Source organism: Hibiscus syriacus, unplaced genomic scaffold, assembly GCF_006381635.1.
Source record: "Hibiscus syriacus cultivar Baekdansim isolate YM2019G1 unplaced genomic scaffold, ASM638163v2 tig00112632_pilon, whole genome shotgun sequence".
NCBI lineage: Eukaryota > Viridiplantae > Streptophyta > Magnoliopsida > Malvales > Malvaceae > Hibiscus > Hibiscus syriacus.
In genome coordinates this window covers 660,368-679,299 of record NW_024063371.1, presented here as the reverse complement: position 1 = coordinate 679,299, position 18,932 = coordinate 660,368, and the positions used below count along the sequence as shown (strand labels likewise).

Here is an 18,932-nt window from a genome sequence, read left to right as displayed (position 1 = left end):
TCTCTCTCTCTCTCTCTCTTTTTCTTTATAATTTTTATTATTTTTTATATATCAAATCATTTTTTTTTATTTTGTTTAGTGTATCAGTTTTGATATTATATACCTATCACCACCAATTATATTTTCTCTTTATTTTTTTAGTTTTTAATAAGAATAATTTTATTTTTTATGTTATATTTATCTATGTCTTTTAGGTATATTTATTTTTATTTTGTTCGAGTATTTTAGTTAGGTTTTTCAACATTTTCTTTCTTTGATTCTTGTGTGATCTAGTTGACTAATTTTTATATACATAATCATAATAAAATGTTCTAATTAAAATTCACTTTACATTTGTGGTTATTATACTCATTTTTTATAAAACAAGACGCTTTCTATAAATTTGATTGCGAATGGGAATAGTTTAAAAGAATTTATAATTTTGGATGGGTCTAGGGAATATGATGGAATTAGATCTCTCACCTAAATAAAGGAGTTTGCGATGGAACGCACACATGAATCAAATATATATAAAAAAATATTATCTGATTGAGAATAAATTACCTGATATAAATTATATTTGTGTCTTCATATTTCATAAATGGTAACTGTTGTTCTTGTAGTAGATCTAAATTATCATTTTCGTCTCTATCGTATTTTCGCATCAATTTAGCTTCAAAGTTGTTCAATTGTATCATTCTATATTCTACCTCTAACTTAAACACTAAACTCTACCTTAGGATTTATAATTTAGGATTCTACGTTAGGGGTAAGATATATAATGATGCAATTAAACAATTTTGAATATTAAATTGATGCGAAAATACGATAAAGACGAAAATGATAATTTGAATCTACTATAAAGGCAAAGGTGGCCTTAAATCAAATTATCTAGCTTTGTAAATAGATTTTTTTTCATTTACCATATTTTTGACGGTTTTACGTAAGATTTAACTTGGAAAATTTTGATGTCCTGAGTTTGCTTTCCGTGGTTAGTTGAGGAATACATAAAATATTCCGTAAGCATGAGCGGTTCACAACGCAACGCAATGCTTGTTAACCATTTTTAAGAGGACGGTGGATTTTTATTTGGTATGTAGCTGATTTTGTCCAAAGAGTTTGTATCTTACATATGCATTGGGTGTACCAATGTGTCTTGCTGGCGTCAGTTGGTTGGTACAATTTATGAGTAGCTAGCACAACTCTGCCTCCGTGTTTATAAAGCTCCATTTATCCAAAAAAGTATATATATTTTTTCATACTTCAAAAGAAGTTAAATCTTAAAAGCAGCGAATTTGATGAATTTGCGAATTTAGAAATAACACTTCATTCATAGTGATGTTAATGCAAATTTAATATGAAATCTGGTCGAGCTTAATTGATGATGAAGGAATCTATGAAACTCCTAATTACTTTAGAGCACCACATTAGCATGCAAATTTCATTAGAAAAAAACATGTCAAAAATACTAAAATTGTTGATGCAAATTTAAAATGAGGTTTAAAGGTTAACATTTCAGTTCATTGCATCATAATCATCCAACTTCTCATTGTTTTCCAACCCCTTCCTGCGTATCTTGGATGTGTCTACCCATGTAATGAAGTCTTCCATGTTCCTTGTTACGAGGAATGCCGGGTCTGTCACTGTGTCTGGACCAACTCGAATATGTCCCTGCTCAATATACGTGACTGCTTCCTTCAAGTGCTCTGCAAACTTTAGGTGCACCAACACGGTTGAGAGCCTAAGCCTGCAAGCAGATAATGTAACAGAGTAACCATATGAAATAAAGCAAAGCACACCAACCACTTCCGTGTATTGTCATAATAATTATGCCCAAAAGATTAATTCTTGCAGTGGAAGAAATTTCTGGTCAAATTAACAGTCATATGAGCATTCAATGTCAATTGATTTTGCATTTACACCAGTATTTTCTTACCTGCAGAATGATGACACCGATAACCGATCACGTAGGGCCAAGCTTTTCCTGGTTGGTATTACGCCCATATTGTATCTGCCAATGGTTGGGAAATGACATAAGTCTTCTGTTTAAGAGATGGTGTGCCAATCCATGCATTTAAACAAAAACTCAAGCCAACAATTTTGAAATCTCACATCTTCATCCAATAACAAGCATGTATACGTAAATCGAATAATAAAATTTATAAGCGATGGTGAAGGTGAAGCATAATGATCAGAACATAAATATAAATTCATTTCTAAACACAGAGCATAGTCAGAAAGGCAGCGCATGCGCATCATAGATTTTAAACCACATTCTTAGGACTTACTAATGTGTAGGGTTAATCCTACATTCTTAGAAAACTCCTTTTATTTTTCCATTTTCATACAATGTTTAGAGATGGGAATCTTTATCTATATTCCCTTTCCTTTTTCACTCTCATCCCCATTCTGCGTGTTCTATCATACAAGTTAACAACACGAATTTGAGCAGTCTATAAATCTCAACTTAATAAGTTTTTGATTAAATTTCAACTTAATGAAGAAAATGCCCACAGTTTTTCTAACAGCATATCAGTCATCTGGATTCGGGAAGGGTCTCGGGGATCCATCTGCTTCACAATATTCACCAACTTCTGCACCATCCGGCACAAGCTCGAATATTAAAGATGAAGAATGAAAATTACTTACTTGTTATAATCGTCACGACCAGTGACATGATAACGATGCATAAGGAGATTCTCTCGGTGCACCCCCCCTCCTCTCTTTTCCATTCTAAAAGGTTCACTTTCAACAGCTTCTTCGACCCACAGCGTCTGCTTTAACTATTTTATCCCATTTTCCTCATTTACGTATTCTAGTAGTACTTAACAATTTAGTTTCTCCAGCTATCAAATTCATCACCAATTTTTCATTTATAATTTATTTATCTCATTGTTTGTACATAAATTTTAATATAACCCTATACAATAAAAAGTCTGATAAAATTAATAAGAAATCAACAAATAAGTAAATTAACACTACGAGCTAAACACCCAAATATCAGTTCCACTTCCGAGCTTAACCATAAGCTAAACATCTCATGTATTCATCAATCTTAGCAGCTCAACGATGAGTAGTTCCTCAATGGGAACACATCAAGAAATAGCATTAACCCATGAGCACCAATCTGTCAAGAAGGAACTACGGAAAGGGGGGGAATACCATCAGCAAATCATACCTTGTCAACAAGTACAGGTATGAACATAAGAACTAATGGTCAATTAAAACTACAAGTGTTTGTTGGACAAATAGACACTCTCTTGGAACCACAAACAAGTCAGGTATTATATAGGGCATGTTCGAATATTACCATGCTTAGAATGACTGACTCGGGGAATTTTGACACCTCATATCCACATTATTTTGACTCATCGATAAAATTAACATGTTAAGAATCCTAACATATCAAACCAAGCAGATAATAGGTAATAAAATAGGCATAGGAAAAAGGACCTTACCAGTTTGAAAGTCAAACTCATAAGGCTAAGTAAAATTCAAGAAGTGAGAAGTGGAACGTGGCATGTTACAACCACAATGACCGCACTTTGACTCCATCAAAAATATTGTTTTTTTTATAAGCCCTGTCATTCATTTTGTGTTCTCGTACTTTTTCTATTTATCTAAAAATCTGTCTTTTTTCCTAAAGTATAAGTTTGTTGATGGATTGCAGCCTGAATGGACGGCACCTGAAGTTTTAAGGAATGAACCAGCCGATGATAAGTGTCTTTAACGCCGTGATAGCTTGCATATCTTTGACATCTCTTCTGTTCCTTAAACAAATCGACTGGGTTGGCTTGCACACGTGACTTATGAGATTTGGTTACTTTACAGATTCCCTGGGAACTGGAAATGTTTGAACCCTATGCATGTTGTTTGAAGCTGTTGAATTCTAGAATAGGCGTCCAGAAATTCGCAAACATGTTGATCCAATGATCGCACATATTATACGTAGATGTTGGCAAATGTGAGTTTTAGACATCATTTTGTCTTCAATAATAGGGGTAGCCATTGGCCAAGTTGCATTTAGGGATGTGTCGTTCAGCGAAATCATTGGAAACCAGCAAAAGCTGTTGTGTACGGTGGAAAGGGTGATTAATTGTTGAGGTAATTGAAGACATTCTTTATGGAAGACAAAACAAGCAAATGAAGCTAGCATCTTCTATTGGGTTTATCTAAACAAACGCTAAAAGCCTCCGAGATAGAATGTCTAGATCGATTAATGGAAAACAAAGGATGTTCATGGGCAGCATGGACGGTTTAAATGATTTTTCCGGCAGTGTCTCGTGGAAGCAAAGCGCAATTAATATAATATCAAGTTAAGATTCACAAGGACAATGATAGAGAAATCCCTTAACCGTTATCCAACGAAAGCTGAAACAAGCTCATCGTTCTGATGTTGAAGTTGTGAACGAAGAAGAAAACAAATATTGGGACGGTGAACTTCTCTTTGCTGAGAGTACTTCCACACATTTCTTGTACCGGTGGTGTCTCCTTGAATAGCAATGGATGGTTATGACTCATGTGGTGAAGCTATGCCATGTTCCTTTCTGCGTCTCTCCAATGGTCCAATTTTTTTTCACTCACCAACTCTCAATATAGTATAAAATTGGTTAAAATTATTAAACATCCCACATGGAAATGGACTTAGTTTCACATTGTTGCTGTCGCTATTTAAAAGATGAGAAGGAAAGGTTGCAAAATAAGAGAGGGAACTTAAAAAAAATTATTTTTGATGGAGTCAAAGTGGGTCAACATGAACCTAATGTGCAACATTAGCATTCTGTTACCCAAATATTGAGGATTAACAATAAATGACCAATTTATTAAGTTGATCACCAAACCTTTACTTACGAGTTACGAAACATAAGTGGGGAAAGAAGCAAAATAGTCTTCATTCTCGGGTATTAAGAACAACAAATGGCTTTCCAGGCCAAACCACAAAATCAACGACACAACCGCATAACAAAATAAAGACAACATACTCATATTGTCAAATTCAACTCCAAAATGCCGTTTCTGATACAGTACAAGTCTAATTCAAGCATAAAAGAAAAATAAAAAATGTAAACGATCACTTGCTAGGATTTTAACAGACAAAAGGCTCTTAATCAAATAGGGAGAATCCCATATCATCATCATCACTCTCCTCTTGCTCTTCCTTTTTCTCCTCAGTGGCAGGAGTCTCTGCAGCAGCGGTGGCACCTCCAGCAGAAGTTGCAGCTCCACCTCCATCTCCAATGAAGCCTCCTCCTCCACCGCCGCCAATAACAACCTGTCGCCATTTGACATTAGAAACAGCATGGGACATAAAGGAGCGTCCAGCAAATGCATCAAAAACAAATAAGAAACCGACGATATTCACCACCCAACCATCAAAATAACAATACCAATCTGACATTCGGAGTCATATTTCATTATTTTGTTTTTCCAACCGACCTCATAACTAATCAATCATATGATGTAAACAAAGAAAGGGGTAAAAAAAGGGGGGAAACCTGGTAAACAGCAGAACTAGGGGTGACGACGGAGAAAGAGGATGTGACACTAGACTCCCATCGTTTTCTCTTTCTCTCCTACACCGACGCAACGTGCAAATTATGGCGGAGACGGCTAAAACTCGGCTCAAATCATCTATTTGTAGTCATCATATCCTGAAAATACCCTAAACTTTTAGTTCTTCGAATTTCTACTTTCTCCCTGTATAGTTTCATTAATACCTAAAATGTCCTCCTCCCCGAATTTATCAACCATGTTTGAAGATAAAAACAAAATTAGTACTAACTATAAGGAGATTTTTGTCCTTTAAGTGAAATTTCTCTTTCAAAATTGTAAATTTATATGGCTCTTATTATACTCCGTGACGTATCTAAAAATATTAAATTTTGTATGAATTAGATACCGATAGAATTTTAAGATGGACATATTAGTAAAATGAATAATAAATATAAAAATATCAGATTTCAAATATACATGCATCCGCCGATGCTTATACTATTTTAAGGATATTTTTCTAAACTTAAAAAATAATCTTACTTTTCAAGAAGTTTCTTATAAAATATTTTGAGATGTGAAAGTATTCATCAGAGTTAGGCTTGTAAATAAGACGAGACATATCGTGAGTTATTTGAGATCGATTCAATCAAAACTCAATAAATACTCCATTCGAATGGACTCGACTCGAGTTCTTAACGAACCAAAACAAGTTACTTGATACTTGACTCGAAATTCTCGTGAGCAACTCGAAAATTATATTATATTAAGACTTTATTTTTTAAAATAAATTATTAATAATATTAACATTTATGTGTTGAGTTTTTTTAAAATGCAATATAAAGTTTTCATGTATTTAAGGTTTATGTTCGAATTTGAGAGTTCAATCGAATTTAGTTTAAGATTTTTTTTTCATTTCAAGCTTTTACGAGCTTCAGTTCATGATTTCAAGTTCAAATCGAGCTTAAAAACGTTAAGCTCGTAAATTTTCGAGTCGAGTCAAACTCAACAATACTCGAACTTGACTCAGCTTGTTTAAAGCCCTAGTCAGAGCTGGAAAAGTAGACGGAATTACATGTATCTATAATTCCATTGCAATCACCAGTTTGTTAATTTGGATTATGGTTAGGGTTTGCATATAAACCTTATTTCATTTGTATTAACAAAATAATAAAACAAAGGCTGTCGTTTCATAAAGGAAGCAAGATGGATTATGTAAAATAGAATGTAAAATGTAAATGAAATTTATTATTAAAATATTATAATTTTCTTTAATTTTATGCAGTGCCATGTGATTTGTTAACATAACTGTTATGTTTACATAGAACAACAAAATAACATATGTAGTGGGCAAAAATCTGTAGACAGTCTGAAACTTTTCGGCGAGCTTAAGTACTGAACTATCCAAAATTATGCAAAAAAGAGAGGAAAGAAAATAACAAGAATCACCAACTCCGGTGAGCAGGCAGTACTCTTAATAATGCAGACTGCACATAAGTGAGGATAAGTTCTCGGTTGCAAAACTACAACAGCAGACATACTTTCTTTGAACCTCTTTACTCGATCCAGCTAAACAATCTAGCAGTGGGGTCTGATACTAGCCGGCTTTGAAAGCATACATGAGTTTTCTTACTTCTTCTGACGATTCAGAAAGAACATGGTCGACATAGAGACATACCCCAGCACCGCTGCAAGTTCATCTTCCGTGTAAGGAGCTGATAAGAATTCTGAGAGAAGGAAGAAAGACCGGAAAATAGACATACCATAAGGGCCCGAGTGGAAGCCAGATAACATCCCAACGGAATTTTGGCATTCTAACATGCAATTAGCATTCCATCAATTAGCATGTGACGGGACATAAGATATATAGAACATCCACATTGATGAATCAAAGAATAAACTCAAGCAAAACAAAGATCCCCCCAAAAAAATATTAACTGCAAAAGGAAATAAATGGAAAAGACATATATGAATCAACTTTCATGCATGAAAAATGCAACTCAGAGACTGGAATCCAATCGTTTGAACACAATACAATTGCATCTGATTAAACAAGACTGGAATCCAACGTTTGAATGTGCTGACCACGCATTACTTCATTTCAATCCTCCTTGAATCACATCAATTCCCTTCCTTATAACCTGAAACTGCTTTGATACATGTATTTCAATGTTTCATAGAATCCAACACAATTGTATCTGATTAAAAACGACTGGAATCCAGCGTTTGAATGCGCTGACCATGTATTACTTCATTTCAATCCCCCTTAAATAGCATCAATTTCCCACTTCCTCATAACCAGAAACTGTTTTGAGTACTTCTATCTCAACGTGGCATAGAAATCAACGCAGTTGTATCTGATTAAAAATCGACTGGAATCCAATGTTTGACTGGAGTTGGCCATGCATTACTTCACTTCATTCCCCGCTAAACTACATCAATTCACCTCCAACCCACTCACCAAAAAAAAAGAAAGAAATCACCCTAAATTAAAAACCATTGATTGCTAATAAAAATTTCCATCTCAAGAGCACCAATACAGATTTTTTTTTTGAGATGAACCAATACATATAATGAGAATCAAATATGGGAATTAAAAGTCAGATGTACCTCAGCAGATGATATATCCAGAAAATTGCAAGCACAAGATCAAGAGAGCATGAATACCGTTTCCACTTTTTGTGATCCTTTGAATAACTGAATAGACCCATAATGGCCATTGAACAAGCCAATATAGCTACCCAGTCTGTCAACATATATAAACATAGTAAATTTACCATATATAACAGTTACAAAAACCATATCAGATATGTTGAATGTAATAAGGAATGAAAAATATGTGCAATGACTAGCAATTTAAGAAAATACTATCAAACAAAATGCCTAAATTCCAACAAAAGAATAACCAAAATCAGGATTTTTGAAATCAACTGACTGCTATTTCTGAGGAACTATAAACAAAATGTACCAGGCATATCAATCCAACCAATGAAGATAAGCAAGCAATCAAACCTGAAGTTATTATCATCCATGAATCAACATAGTCCTTGAAGTAAGCATGATACCGCTGTTAACCAAAGTGCAACGTGTTATTTTTTATGATTGTAATAAGAAAATAGAAAATATATGGTGTACAACCCACCAATGGGTTCACAGAATGAATACAGTTTTAAAGTAAAGTGCATTATGGAGTTTGACGCTATCCAGTAACATTAGCAATCTATAATCATACTCGTGAATATGATCTGAAATTGTGATAACGAACCAACTCCTCTTGTTCTGTATTTTTAAAAAAAAGGCTTTTTCTCATAATTATTAGTCACATTAGCAGATTTGATAACCGGAGGAAAGCTAACGGAGAGAGAAAAATACCGTTGATTTCCATCGGACGATCTTCGTCGACGGTTGGGAGACGGAACTTTTCATCTTCAGAATTTTGAAACTGTCTGGCCAGCTTCTTCATTTCTACGGCCGAAAGGACAAAGATGTTGAACTTGAATCTCGAAAGGCAGCCGTACGATGCCGTTTCATACTCCAATCTTCAACACTTTTTTATAAGGCTCTATTAGGACTTTTATATGGTCCATATTCAATCAACCGGGCCCAAATGCTCTATATAAACGTACCAAAACCTTAAACAATGATCTTCCTTGCATGTTCTCTGCTCGCCGCTAGCAGCTCCACAGCCAAAGAGAAGTACTTTTGCAATTAGTCGCTATGGGTAAATCTTCATTACTTTGCATCTCTTCTTATACTTATGTTTTTGTTCTTGTGTTGGATAATTTTGAATCGTGTCGATGATTTTAGGTAAGGTTCATGGATCTTTAGCTCGTGCTGGTAAGGTGAGAGGCCAAACTCCTAAAGTGGCAAAGCAAGACAAGAAGAAGAAGCCCCGTGGCCGCGCTTACAAGCGGATGCAATACAACCGCCGCTTCGTTACAGCAGGTGATTTTTTTTCCTTTTTGGTTTTTGATAATTAACTTGGATAATCACCGAAACTAAATATGAATGTGAAGTAATTTGCTTTGCTTGTTGGTTTTTACAGTGGTTGGGTTTGGCAAAAAGAGGGGACCTAACTCATCTGAGAAGTAAGCGGGCTCTGTAGGTGAAGAAGGCAAGAAGCTTTAATGGAATTTAAGTCTTTGTTTTGTTTCGATAATGTTTTTATGGTGCCAGTTTTTAGCTACTGGTTTCAATGATCGGATTGAACTTTCATGTTGTTTGCTAGAGATGATGTGAATTTGTTATCAATTATCTAAATTTTTGCTTTACCATGGGTTTCAATTCCTCTCATGCATGCTGAACTAATTGTTCCATTCAGTGTTGGAACCACTTCATTCTAGTTATTAGGACCAAAAGGGGAATGGACTACTATCATAAGAATTTTGATACTGACATAATGAATGGTTTTGGTTTTTGAATAATTGATTTCTCACTTGATAGATTTAAGTTTTTATTAGTTATTGTGTTGCCTGTTTTATTCCACTTGAAGGATTCAAGTAAAGTCATGAGTTGCTTTTGAATTAATTATTTTGTGGTACTGCATGCAATGCTATCATGCTGCTCAATCCTCCTACGGTGTAGATAATGGTAGAAAGGTGATTCCGTCATGGATGGATGATTGTACAACAAGCTTCATCTATAAATTGAAGCTGGCCGTCTCAAGTTTGCAAATGAAACCTCCAACAATAAGCCTCAAATTTAACGTCATCCTCCCCATACGATTTGCTCCGATGAGGATCTTCCCCAACAAAACAAGAACACAAACAATCCAACATTGTTTTGGTTAATTGCTGGGAAGGGATTGGTTAGGGTCCTTAGCTTGTCAACATTGTTGGAAATTAGTGAAATCCTTTTTTATACAAGATTCTTGACTCTCCCAGTAACAATCCCATAGGCTACGAGGTTTTTACCTACCTTTAATTAAGTTTGTTTGGCTTCCAAGTGGAGATAGCACAAGCAAGTGAAAAGATGATTTGTGATTTCATGCGGAAAAGATGATTTGTGAAAAGTTGAAAAGTGATCAAAGTTGAAAAGTTGTAATAATTGTGGCCAATAGAGTAGTTTATCCAAGTAGTTTTCGGGCGAGATGACTGAGCCATTAGTTTCATCTCATATTTTCATTACTTTAAAAATGTAACTTTTATGCGAAGGTCTAAGATAATCAGACTGATTGGAAGAACAGAATCGAAAAAACAACGGTATTTGCTGCGAACAAAACAATGAAGGCAAATAAATGAAAAATAGGCTGATAATCAACCTGGATTCTACTGCCAGAAGAAGAAACCAAAGAGCAATGACTAGCATACTTGTAATTGATTTACAATTAACCAGAACTCCACTACCTACTTATGTGTGCTGCCATGATCGTCACTCAAAATGTTTATATGATCATTCAATTTACCTTGCATATTTACCAGGAAAGAAAAGCATTCCCCGTCGAGAAAATTGCCAAAAAAAAAAATTGGCATTTTTCTTCGTTTATCCATAAAAGTTCAAACAAGTGTCAGATGACAACATTGTCGTTTGAAGCATTTAGATTTCCAACAATGGTATGGCTCAATCTATGTAAATTCATAATTGTTTGGATGAGACTTACAACTAATACCTTCTTGACGTCAGAAAAGTTTTATCTGCTCGAAGTTCATCATGAGAACTTCCTTCTGGTTCTGAAGCATCTTTGGGTAGATTTTCCAAGAGCTACGATGTCACCAATGATGCGTGTAGAGCTGCGCCATATGGAAATACATCTTCATTAACTCCATAGTAGGGTGAGTGCCCCCCCGGTTGAGGTGGTCCCTGAGTTTCATTCTTCATTCCAAGAAAGAAAAAAAAGTCCTGGAATCGTCTCTGAAAAGAATGCAAAGTCCTCTCCTCCCATCTCAACTTCTGCTTCTACAACATTCTGAATACCCAACATTTCCCCTGCAACCTGTCTGAAACGTTCATGTAACTCTTTGTTATTGAAGAGCACAGGGTATGTGGACTTTTCATCGAAGGTCACTTTTGCCTTGCATCTCTGCACACTTGCTTGCTTTGTAATAACCTGCAACTTTGCATTGCAAGTTAACATCCAACACGAAGTAAATAGAGAACCCCTCCAAAACACCAGTGCAGAAGGGGAAAAGATAAATGACAAGAGAAGGTGTAGAATCATCTTAAGCTTCCAACCAGCAGTTCTTGTTATCAAAAACAAAGACAGATTGGATGTAAGAAACAACAGTACCTCCTCAATCCTCTGTGTGAGTTGAGCAAAGCTTTCTTTCGAAAATGCCCTAAAAGTGCCACCTATGGTCACAGAATCTGGAATGACGTTAAATGCTCCACCTCCTTGGAATTTTCCAACGGTAACCACCTGCGACAAATTTATATTTTCTTTAAGCTAGTTAAATATAAATACATCTTCAAGTCACGAAGAAAGTATCTCAAATTCACACAAGCATCTTCAGCAGAAAACATATATGACCATAAGAAATAGAAATGAAATCTGCAACGATTTTGAACAGAAGTTAAATCTATTTAACAGCGCAATTTATAAGTGAAATGTAATTGCTTTGGGGAAAGGAAAAAAAAGAAAAAAAAGTTCCACCACACCAGACCATGAATTGAACTACAGTAAACTTGCCAACAGGTTATGTATATCGACCATGTTTAAAGTAAAAATGTTTGTATCCATTACAGATTGTAGGAGATGTTACCTTGAGATTACACATTTCAATGGAGTTTGTTGAATGATTCAACAAAGGTTTCCAGGTGACATTATCGGCACTTTTCCAATTAGCAGGGAGCAAATGGATTAATGGAACCCATACAGAGAAAACTAAAGCTAACACTGACTTTTTCAAAAAATAAAAAATAAAGCTAACACTAACTGTTGGGGCGATTGACCAAAGGACACAGATTACCTGAGAATCCAAGGGATCAGCTTCACGTGAAACTAGATGTTGCAAACTAACAATCACATTGGAGGTTGCTAAAATTGGGTCTACTGTGTGCTGAGGAAGAGCATTATGTCCCCCCTTTCCATTTATGCAGCCTCAAAGAAACTGGTTGCAGCTAAAAGCGGGCCAGGACGGGATACCACAACACCAAATGGGTGTCTAATAGATACATGGAGTGCAAAGATGGCATCAGCATCATCTAAAGCTCCAGCATTCAACATTTGTTTGGCTCCCCCACCTCCTTCTTCAGCCGGTTGAAAGATAAGAACAACTGTTCCCTATTAAACAAAATTAGCTAATTGTTTTTACCAAAAAAATATTTAAGGGTTTTAAAGCATCGACCAAAAAATAGTTAAGGTGCTTAAAGTGGTTACATATATTAGTTTAAGTACCTAGTTTGACCAAAAATAGTTTAGTTACCTAAATCAAAAAGGTACCATAGTTAATATTTTTAGTTTAAGCCTTATAAATATTGAATTTAAACCATATAAATTATTGATACATTATTAAAAGTTAAAGATTGTTTCAATTATTTTTATTTAAGTTTGGATGTATTTTTCTTATTAATGTGATACTATAATTTTTAGATGTTTTTGTAAAATTGTTTTAAACTTCTAAATAAAAGTCAAATGCTTGAATCACATTATTTAATAAAAAAATATTTACATTGTTTGATAATTAATTTTTTAGATCTCGAAAATTATAAATTTTTTTATTTTACAAATATAATCACGATTAATAAATAATTAATTATAAAATAATTCGATGAATGAAAAGTTTAAAAAATAATTTTTAATTTTAAAAACAACTTATTTTCATATGTTTTTTAAAAAACTATTTTTTTTTGAAATTATTACTTAAAGTGTTAAAAATATCAAAATGAAATTTTAGTTATGATTGAGGGTTGAAATAAAATATTTTTTTATTAATTTAGTATGGCATGTCATCTCATTAATAATATTTCATTGTCGCTACCTATTTTTATTAAAAAATCAAAGTTTAACGTCTATTTTATAATTTTTAAAAATCTAATGATAAACAAAATCATTTTAATAAATTTAATAACCATTTATGAATTTTGCCACACTCTTATATTAGTGGTGCATATAGATGTACGTTATTATTGGTGCACATTGATGTATGTCACTATCTCTAGACTTATCCTATATTTGAATATATGTTGCTAAAAAGAGTAGTAAAATTCTAGAGAGAGAAAAAATGCACCGACATGTTTCGGTTGAGAATTAATTTGGAAGAATGCATACAACTTGAAACATGTTTTGTTGCCTCATGAGATTAGTTGGTTGTAGAGTGGACAAAAAAGGGCAGCTTCTTCATTTGTTGTTTTTAGGTAAAACAGATTATGTGGTTAAAAGTAAAAACCTAACCCTAAGTTTGGTTTGGTAGGGGTCATCAATCACAAACCCAGAAGAAGCCGAATGGTTGAAGTACTCCTCTTTCTGGCCTGACCCTCACCATCATTCCTAGAGCTTCCAAAATAATTACTACTCAAGTTCTTCCCAAGGAAAGAGAAAGAGGCTAATATAGTTTGTTGTTTTAATGGGGGATGGCCATGGGGTGTGTTTTGAGACTCTCAACGTCGCGTCTCAGTTACCTGTACAATATAGTGTCACGTTGTGTTGTTGGAAAGACAGCATAAAATGAAAGCGAAAACAAAGAAAAAGAAAAGGCTGATCTCTTCTCACAAATAGGAGCAAATACCTAAACCCAAATATCCATGCACCAAAATCATCATCTTTATGCGCCCTTCTTATCAAGTTTACCCTATATTGTTTTATTGTTTCAAGACACTTGTATAATTTCCTTTATTTATTTTTTGTTTTCATTTCAAAGAAATATAATGCAGATTACCAAAATTACTTTGTTCATTGTATGCTCTTGTACAATATACGGAAGAAATATTAACAGTCGACTGATACATTTTACTATATATATATATATATATAATATTTTACATAATCGTCGAGAGCCTGACACCGATTAAGCAAACCATTGAATAATAATAAAATATTTGTAAAACATCATCACCATCATATAATAACCTTCTCATGGCATGGTCAAATAACAATTCAGTTCTCCTATTGTTGCTTGTAATATTACTAATGTTTGGCTAATGAAAAGTAAATGTACTTTTGCTATTATATTTATCCCCTTGGATTCGAGCTTTTGCTTCTGTATATTGCACCAGTATTATGCTTAGCAAGTGAAATGAACTTGTCACCCCACAGTTGACACTCGCAAAGACGGAGAAATAAAGTGAAATATTAGAGAGAGTAAGGTGCATGTCATGGGACGTGCTGTGTAGTTAAGACTCTTCCCTGTTAAAACATACCTAATTGGTTGTTGTTAGGAAAGATTGTTGCGCAATTCATGCATAAATGAATAATTTAATCCAAGACATGGCACCAGTCCACTAGCTCAGTTTTTATGTCCAACAAATATATAATAATACAAGGCAGTGCTTTATATTACATTATACATGCTTATATAAGCCCCTTTTCCCCTCTAATATATATATATTATGAAAATGAGGACCCTCGGCCACCAATGAGGGTTCAGGGAGTAGTGTTAAAATTCCACGTTTTTTAGGCGAAGAAAACAAAGCTCTCATCACAATATTGTGAGAGTGAAGATGTGATGGATAAAATAGTTGGTGCTTGTAGTATACTATACCCTTCGAGTATTTTTCCTAGCCAGAATCTGACCATGATGAAGTTTCCTTCTCTCTGTCTCTCTATTTTTACTTGTTCAATGTCCAAACCTCTTCGGATAGTTCTTGATGGTATGACACAGAAAAATATCAATCTATCCATCCAACAAGACCTGATGTTAGTTTCTTGGTTCTTCCATTTCCCTTTGAGGGACCTGTGTTGGAAATAGGGCTGTAAATGAGACGAGACAGATCGCGAGCTACTTGAAATTGAGTCGATCAAAGCTCGATAAATACTCGGATCGAATGGACTCGACTCGAGCTTGACTCGAGTTCTTAACGAGCCGAAACGAGCTACTCGATATTCGACTCGAAAAGCTCGTGAGCAGCTCGAAAATATAATATATTAAGATTTTATTTTTTTAGAAATAAATTATTAATAATATTAATATTTATGTATTGATTTTTTTATAAAAAAAAATACAGTAAGATTTCTTGTATTTAAGGTTCATGTTCGAATTTGAGTTTGAGGCTTCAATCGAGTTAAGTTTATTAATTTTTTTTCATTTCGAGCCTTTTCGAGCTGCTTACGAGCTTCAGTTTAGGATTTCGAGTTCGAGTCGAGCTTGAAAATTTTAAGCTCGCGAGTTTTCGAGTCGAGTCGAGCTTCATTTCAAAGTTTTCGAGTCGAGTCGAGCTCAGCAATACTCGAGCTCGGCTCGTTTACACCCCTAGTTGGAAATGCAGGCTAATTGTCTAGTTGGTTTCACTGAAAACTGTTTAACAAAAGAAACTAGTTCAGAAAGTAGCTAAAAACAGGGGATCGGGCTATTTCTTACCATTAATGCATGATGTATAGATGGATATATAAGATAGTGCAGGGGATGTATCATCGATACGCATCTTATACACATCTAGCTTTCTTGGTTTTATGGGTTTCTTTCTGTTTCACACTAACTGGAACTGATATTTTATAATCCATACTTGTTTCCATTTACTGTACAAGCAACGTTCAACAGTGTTGGTGAAGGAACAAAAGACTCAGCAAGCGCGTGCTTCAGATAGCCTCCCACTCACAGATCCAGAAACACCAGAAACTTTTAATGATGCAAAAAAGCACGATAGTCTAGCTATAATGGGCCTGGCTCTCACCATTCTGGGCATAACCACAAGCTCCTTCCCACTGATATTATCAAAAGTACTATGATAGCCTTCAAGATCTGCTTTTGTAATCATAACTGCATCCGCTGATGGTGAGTTTCTTGTAGCTGGCTGTTGATGCCTGCTGTACTCCAAAACTGCCTGCTCAAAACCATTTACAAGCAAGTAATAAACGAGAGGGAAGAAACACACTTCACTCATGCTTGAGAGGAGATATTATTGTTTGCAATAACAGAAAGGCGCAATTCATGCATGATCTACAACTAAAACTGACAGACACACACAGTCACTAGTGGCAATGAAAAAACAATGAAAAAGAGGTCTCCGTTCCTATAGTATCATCTTCACTGTCATTCTTTTTTATGCCTATCATGTGGACAGAAAGGGGCGAGAAACATGCAAAAAGTATGCAGGGTTTCGAAGAGTTGCTTATACACTGCAGAAGATAACACCATCGAACTTACCTTCCATTGACAGGGGGCAAGCAAAACTCTAGGCCTTCGAGACTGAACATATTCAAGAGCACCTGCGGGTGTCATGTGCTTATGCTCTACCTGCAGAGTTTAAACAAATTAAATCTCGTACAAACTAAATTCAAATCTGGAGCTAGGCCCTTAGATGTTTCTGACCAACAGTTAGTCAACAAAGCTCTATGCATAGACAGAAAATACCAAGTAGCAAAGAACAATGGTGGTACTTCTTCCTCGTCCAGCTTTACAATGTACATAGGTGGCTCTACCACAAGATGCATTCTCTGCAGACAAAAACGGAGGGGGAGAAGAAAAAAATTGGGTGAGACTGCCACCCTGTATAACAGAGTTGGAGATAGTTAAAAGAATCATCTACTCACTATGAATGAAGCTCACAGCTTTGCTTATATCGGAAATCGAAGGAGCAAATAAATAATCTCTCGTTGGAATTACTAGATGATCAATCCCATGAGCCTGCAACAAACCATAAAACCAATAAAACTAAATATCAATACCCAAGAAAATTAAGCTACTTTTGATGCATTCTGACCAATTACAAAAGTTTAGGAAATCATTTAGCATTTCCCATTTTTCATCTCCATGCTTACTCTCTAATAGATATGATAAACAAAAACAAAGTCAATCCGATTTGCAAACTGTTATTAAATTCTTTATTTAATAAAACATGTTCAGAAGCAAAGAAAGAAAAACTTACACGATATAAAGAAGTGGAAACCAGAGTTTCAAAAGGTTCATTGAGAGTGATCACACCATCAACGCCCAATTGCTTCAACCGTCGAACATCCTTCGGAAACGGGACCGCTCCCAGCAAAAGAAACTGAGATATAATTAAAAAAACTCTCATTGCAAAAACAGAGAAAAAACAAGGATCCGATTTTCGCTTTTCGGACGTCAGTTCCTAATCGGCCAGCAAAGGAAGAAATATTGATTTGGGATTTAATTGCTATGAAAGAAATGATTGATGAAGAATGGAAATCAAGGATGAGATAAAATAGAAACCTGGTCAACTTCGTCCCACCATCTGAATTCAGATTGGAATTTGTTTCTGAAAACATTGTATAAAAGGGTCGGGTAAAACAGGATCCGAGCACCTGCTCCGACTAGAACTCTCTTTGCGTCGTCGGCTTTAACTATCTGCAGTTGCTTAACGCCGTCGTTTCCCCGATCATTCTCGGGGTTATCCAATTCCTCGATCTTCATCTCACGAGAAGCAGAAATTGGATTTTTTTTTTTAATTCAGATGGGAAACAATTTCTCAGAATTGGGAAAATGGAAATTAATGAGAAAAATCGAGGAGATCGCAAAAGATTGGATACGAGAGAGCGTGGAATTCACTTCGGTACGAATAATAATTAAAAGGGTTAACTACATAATTTATCACTTATATTTACATTTTGTCTAATTTTCCTCACAAATTTTAAAAAAAATATTCGTTTTTATCCAGTTCCTAATCGAATGATATCATGTGTCATTGACACCGTGTGTTGTGTTATGTGTCATCATTCGATTGAAGAGATAACTTTAATATTAAATATACTTTGGAAAAGTTAAAATAATAATAAAATATATTAAATTAAAATAAAATAAAATTAGTCCTTTAATCGAATTGTGACATGGCATGACGCGTGACACTAGTGACATGCTATCATTCAATTGGAGAATTACATTTATTTTAATTTATTAAAAATATGATTAAATCAACGAATACATAAATGATGAGACCAAATGTGTGATTATTCCAAAAATATTTTAACGATCAACAGAAAAAATGAACAAAATACAAATATAAATAATCAATCATATAGTTAATCCTAATTAAAAAAAAATAGAGGAGAAAAACGATTAGATTGTTCAATCTATTTATTTATTTATTTATACATGCATTGCATTTCATCTTTATTTTTAATTTTCTGACTGCCGGAGGCCTTTCACGGAAGATGCACTCAACCTGACGTTGAAGGCAACCTACTACCGTACCTCCCCTTACCCCATTACATATTATAATAAGGTTTGTTGTTATTGATAAATAATTAAACTCAGCTTTATAGTTTCGTTTAATATTTATTGTCCTTTTCTTATAATTAAATATTTAAATTGAATTTTTTTGTTAAAATTAAATTATTTCTGATGACGGCGCTAACAGTAGTTCATTGGCTTTGGTTTAACATATTTTTGGAAGAGTCATGAAAAACCACAATC

At 34.6% G+C, this 18,932-nt stretch overlaps 3 protein-coding genes, 1 long non-coding RNA gene and 2 pseudogenes across 4 annotated transcripts; 1 reads left to right on the top strand and 5 right to left on the bottom strand.

Annotated features, from left to right (window-relative positions):
• Positions 1-1,494: 1,494 nt before the first annotated feature.
• LOC120182145 lies at positions 1,495-3,005 on the bottom strand (annotated as a pseudogene).
• A 1,934-nt stretch (positions 3,006-4,939) lies between these two features.
• On the bottom strand, positions 4,940-5,524 carry LOC120182167. Its single transcript, XR_005521806.1, has 2 exons — positions 5,475-5,524; positions 4,940-5,251 (listed from the first exon to the last, which is right to left on the bottom strand). It is a non-coding gene; the product is annotated as an uncharacterized LOC120182167 (long non-coding RNA).
• A 1,389-nt stretch (positions 5,525-6,913) lies between these two features.
• On the bottom strand, positions 6,914-8,932 carry LOC120182144. The gene is made up of 6 exons (XM_039187142.1): positions 8,842-8,932; positions 8,635-8,714; positions 8,482-8,536; positions 8,080-8,215; positions 7,233-7,283; positions 6,914-7,157 (listed from the first exon to the last, which is right to left on the bottom strand). Exons 1-6 carry the CDS (start codon positions 8,930-8,932, stop codon positions 7,067-7,069), a joined length of 504 nt encoding a protein of 167 aa, XP_039043073.1. The 3' UTR covers positions 6,914-7,066.
• A 164-nt stretch (positions 8,933-9,096) lies between these two features.
• On the top strand, positions 9,097-9,740 carry LOC120182113 (40S ribosomal protein S30). The gene is made up of 3 exons (XM_039187128.1): positions 9,097-9,190; positions 9,277-9,414; positions 9,515-9,740. The coding sequence occupies exons 1-3, from the start codon at positions 9,187-9,189 to the stop codon at positions 9,559-9,561; spliced, it is 189 nt and encodes a 62-aa protein (XP_039043059.1). The 5' UTR covers positions 9,097-9,186; the 3' UTR covers positions 9,562-9,740.
• A 1,210-nt stretch (positions 9,741-10,950) lies between these two features.
• On the bottom strand, positions 10,951-13,889 carry LOC120182143 (annotated as a pseudogene).
• Positions 13,890-15,916: 2,027 nt separating this feature from the next.
• Positions 15,917-18,016, bottom strand: LOC120182161 (phosphatidylglycerophosphate phosphatase PTPMT1-like). Its single transcript, XM_039187155.1, has 6 exons — positions 17,733-18,016; positions 17,428-17,550; positions 17,093-17,186; positions 16,914-16,996; positions 16,707-16,796; positions 15,917-16,383 (listed from the first exon to the last, which is right to left on the bottom strand). The coding sequence occupies exons 1-6, from the start codon at positions 17,931-17,933 to the stop codon at positions 16,123-16,125; spliced, it is 852 nt and encodes a 283-aa protein (XP_039043086.1). The 5' UTR covers positions 17,934-18,016; the 3' UTR covers positions 15,917-16,122.
• Between the last annotated feature and the right edge of the window lie 916 nt (positions 18,017-18,932).

Bases quoted from the DNA above. Each gene is read 5' to 3' on its own strand.
- LOC120182161 (XM_039187155.1), bottom strand. From the start codon at position 17,933: ATGAAGATCGAGGAATTGGATAACCCCGAGAATGATCGGGGAAACGAC. The intron at 17,187-17,427 runs GTAAGTTTTTCT...GGTTTGTTGCAG, and splicing joins TTTCCACTTCTTTATATCGT to GCTCATGGGATTGATCATCT. The intron at 16,997-17,092 runs GTGAGTAGATGA...TTTTGTCTGCAG, and splicing joins AGCTGTGAGCTTCATTCATA to AGAATGCATCTTGTGGTAGA.
- LOC120182144 (XM_039187142.1), bottom strand. From the start codon at position 8,932: ATGAAGAAGCTGGCCAGACAGTTTCAAAATTCTGAAGATGAAAAGTTC. The intron at 8,537-8,634 runs GTATTCATTCTG...TTTGGTTAACAG, and splicing joins ATGCACTTTACTTTAAAACT to CGGTATCATGCTTACTTCAA. The intron at 7,284-8,079 runs GTACATCTGACT...ATTGCATGTTAG, and splicing joins TGGATATATCATCTGCTGAG to AATGCCAAAATTCCGTTGGG.
- LOC120182113 (XM_039187128.1), top strand. The intron at 9,415-9,514 runs GTGATTTTTTTT...TGGTTTTTACAG, and splicing joins CCGCCGCTTCGTTACAGCAG to TGGTTGGGTTTGGCAAAAAG.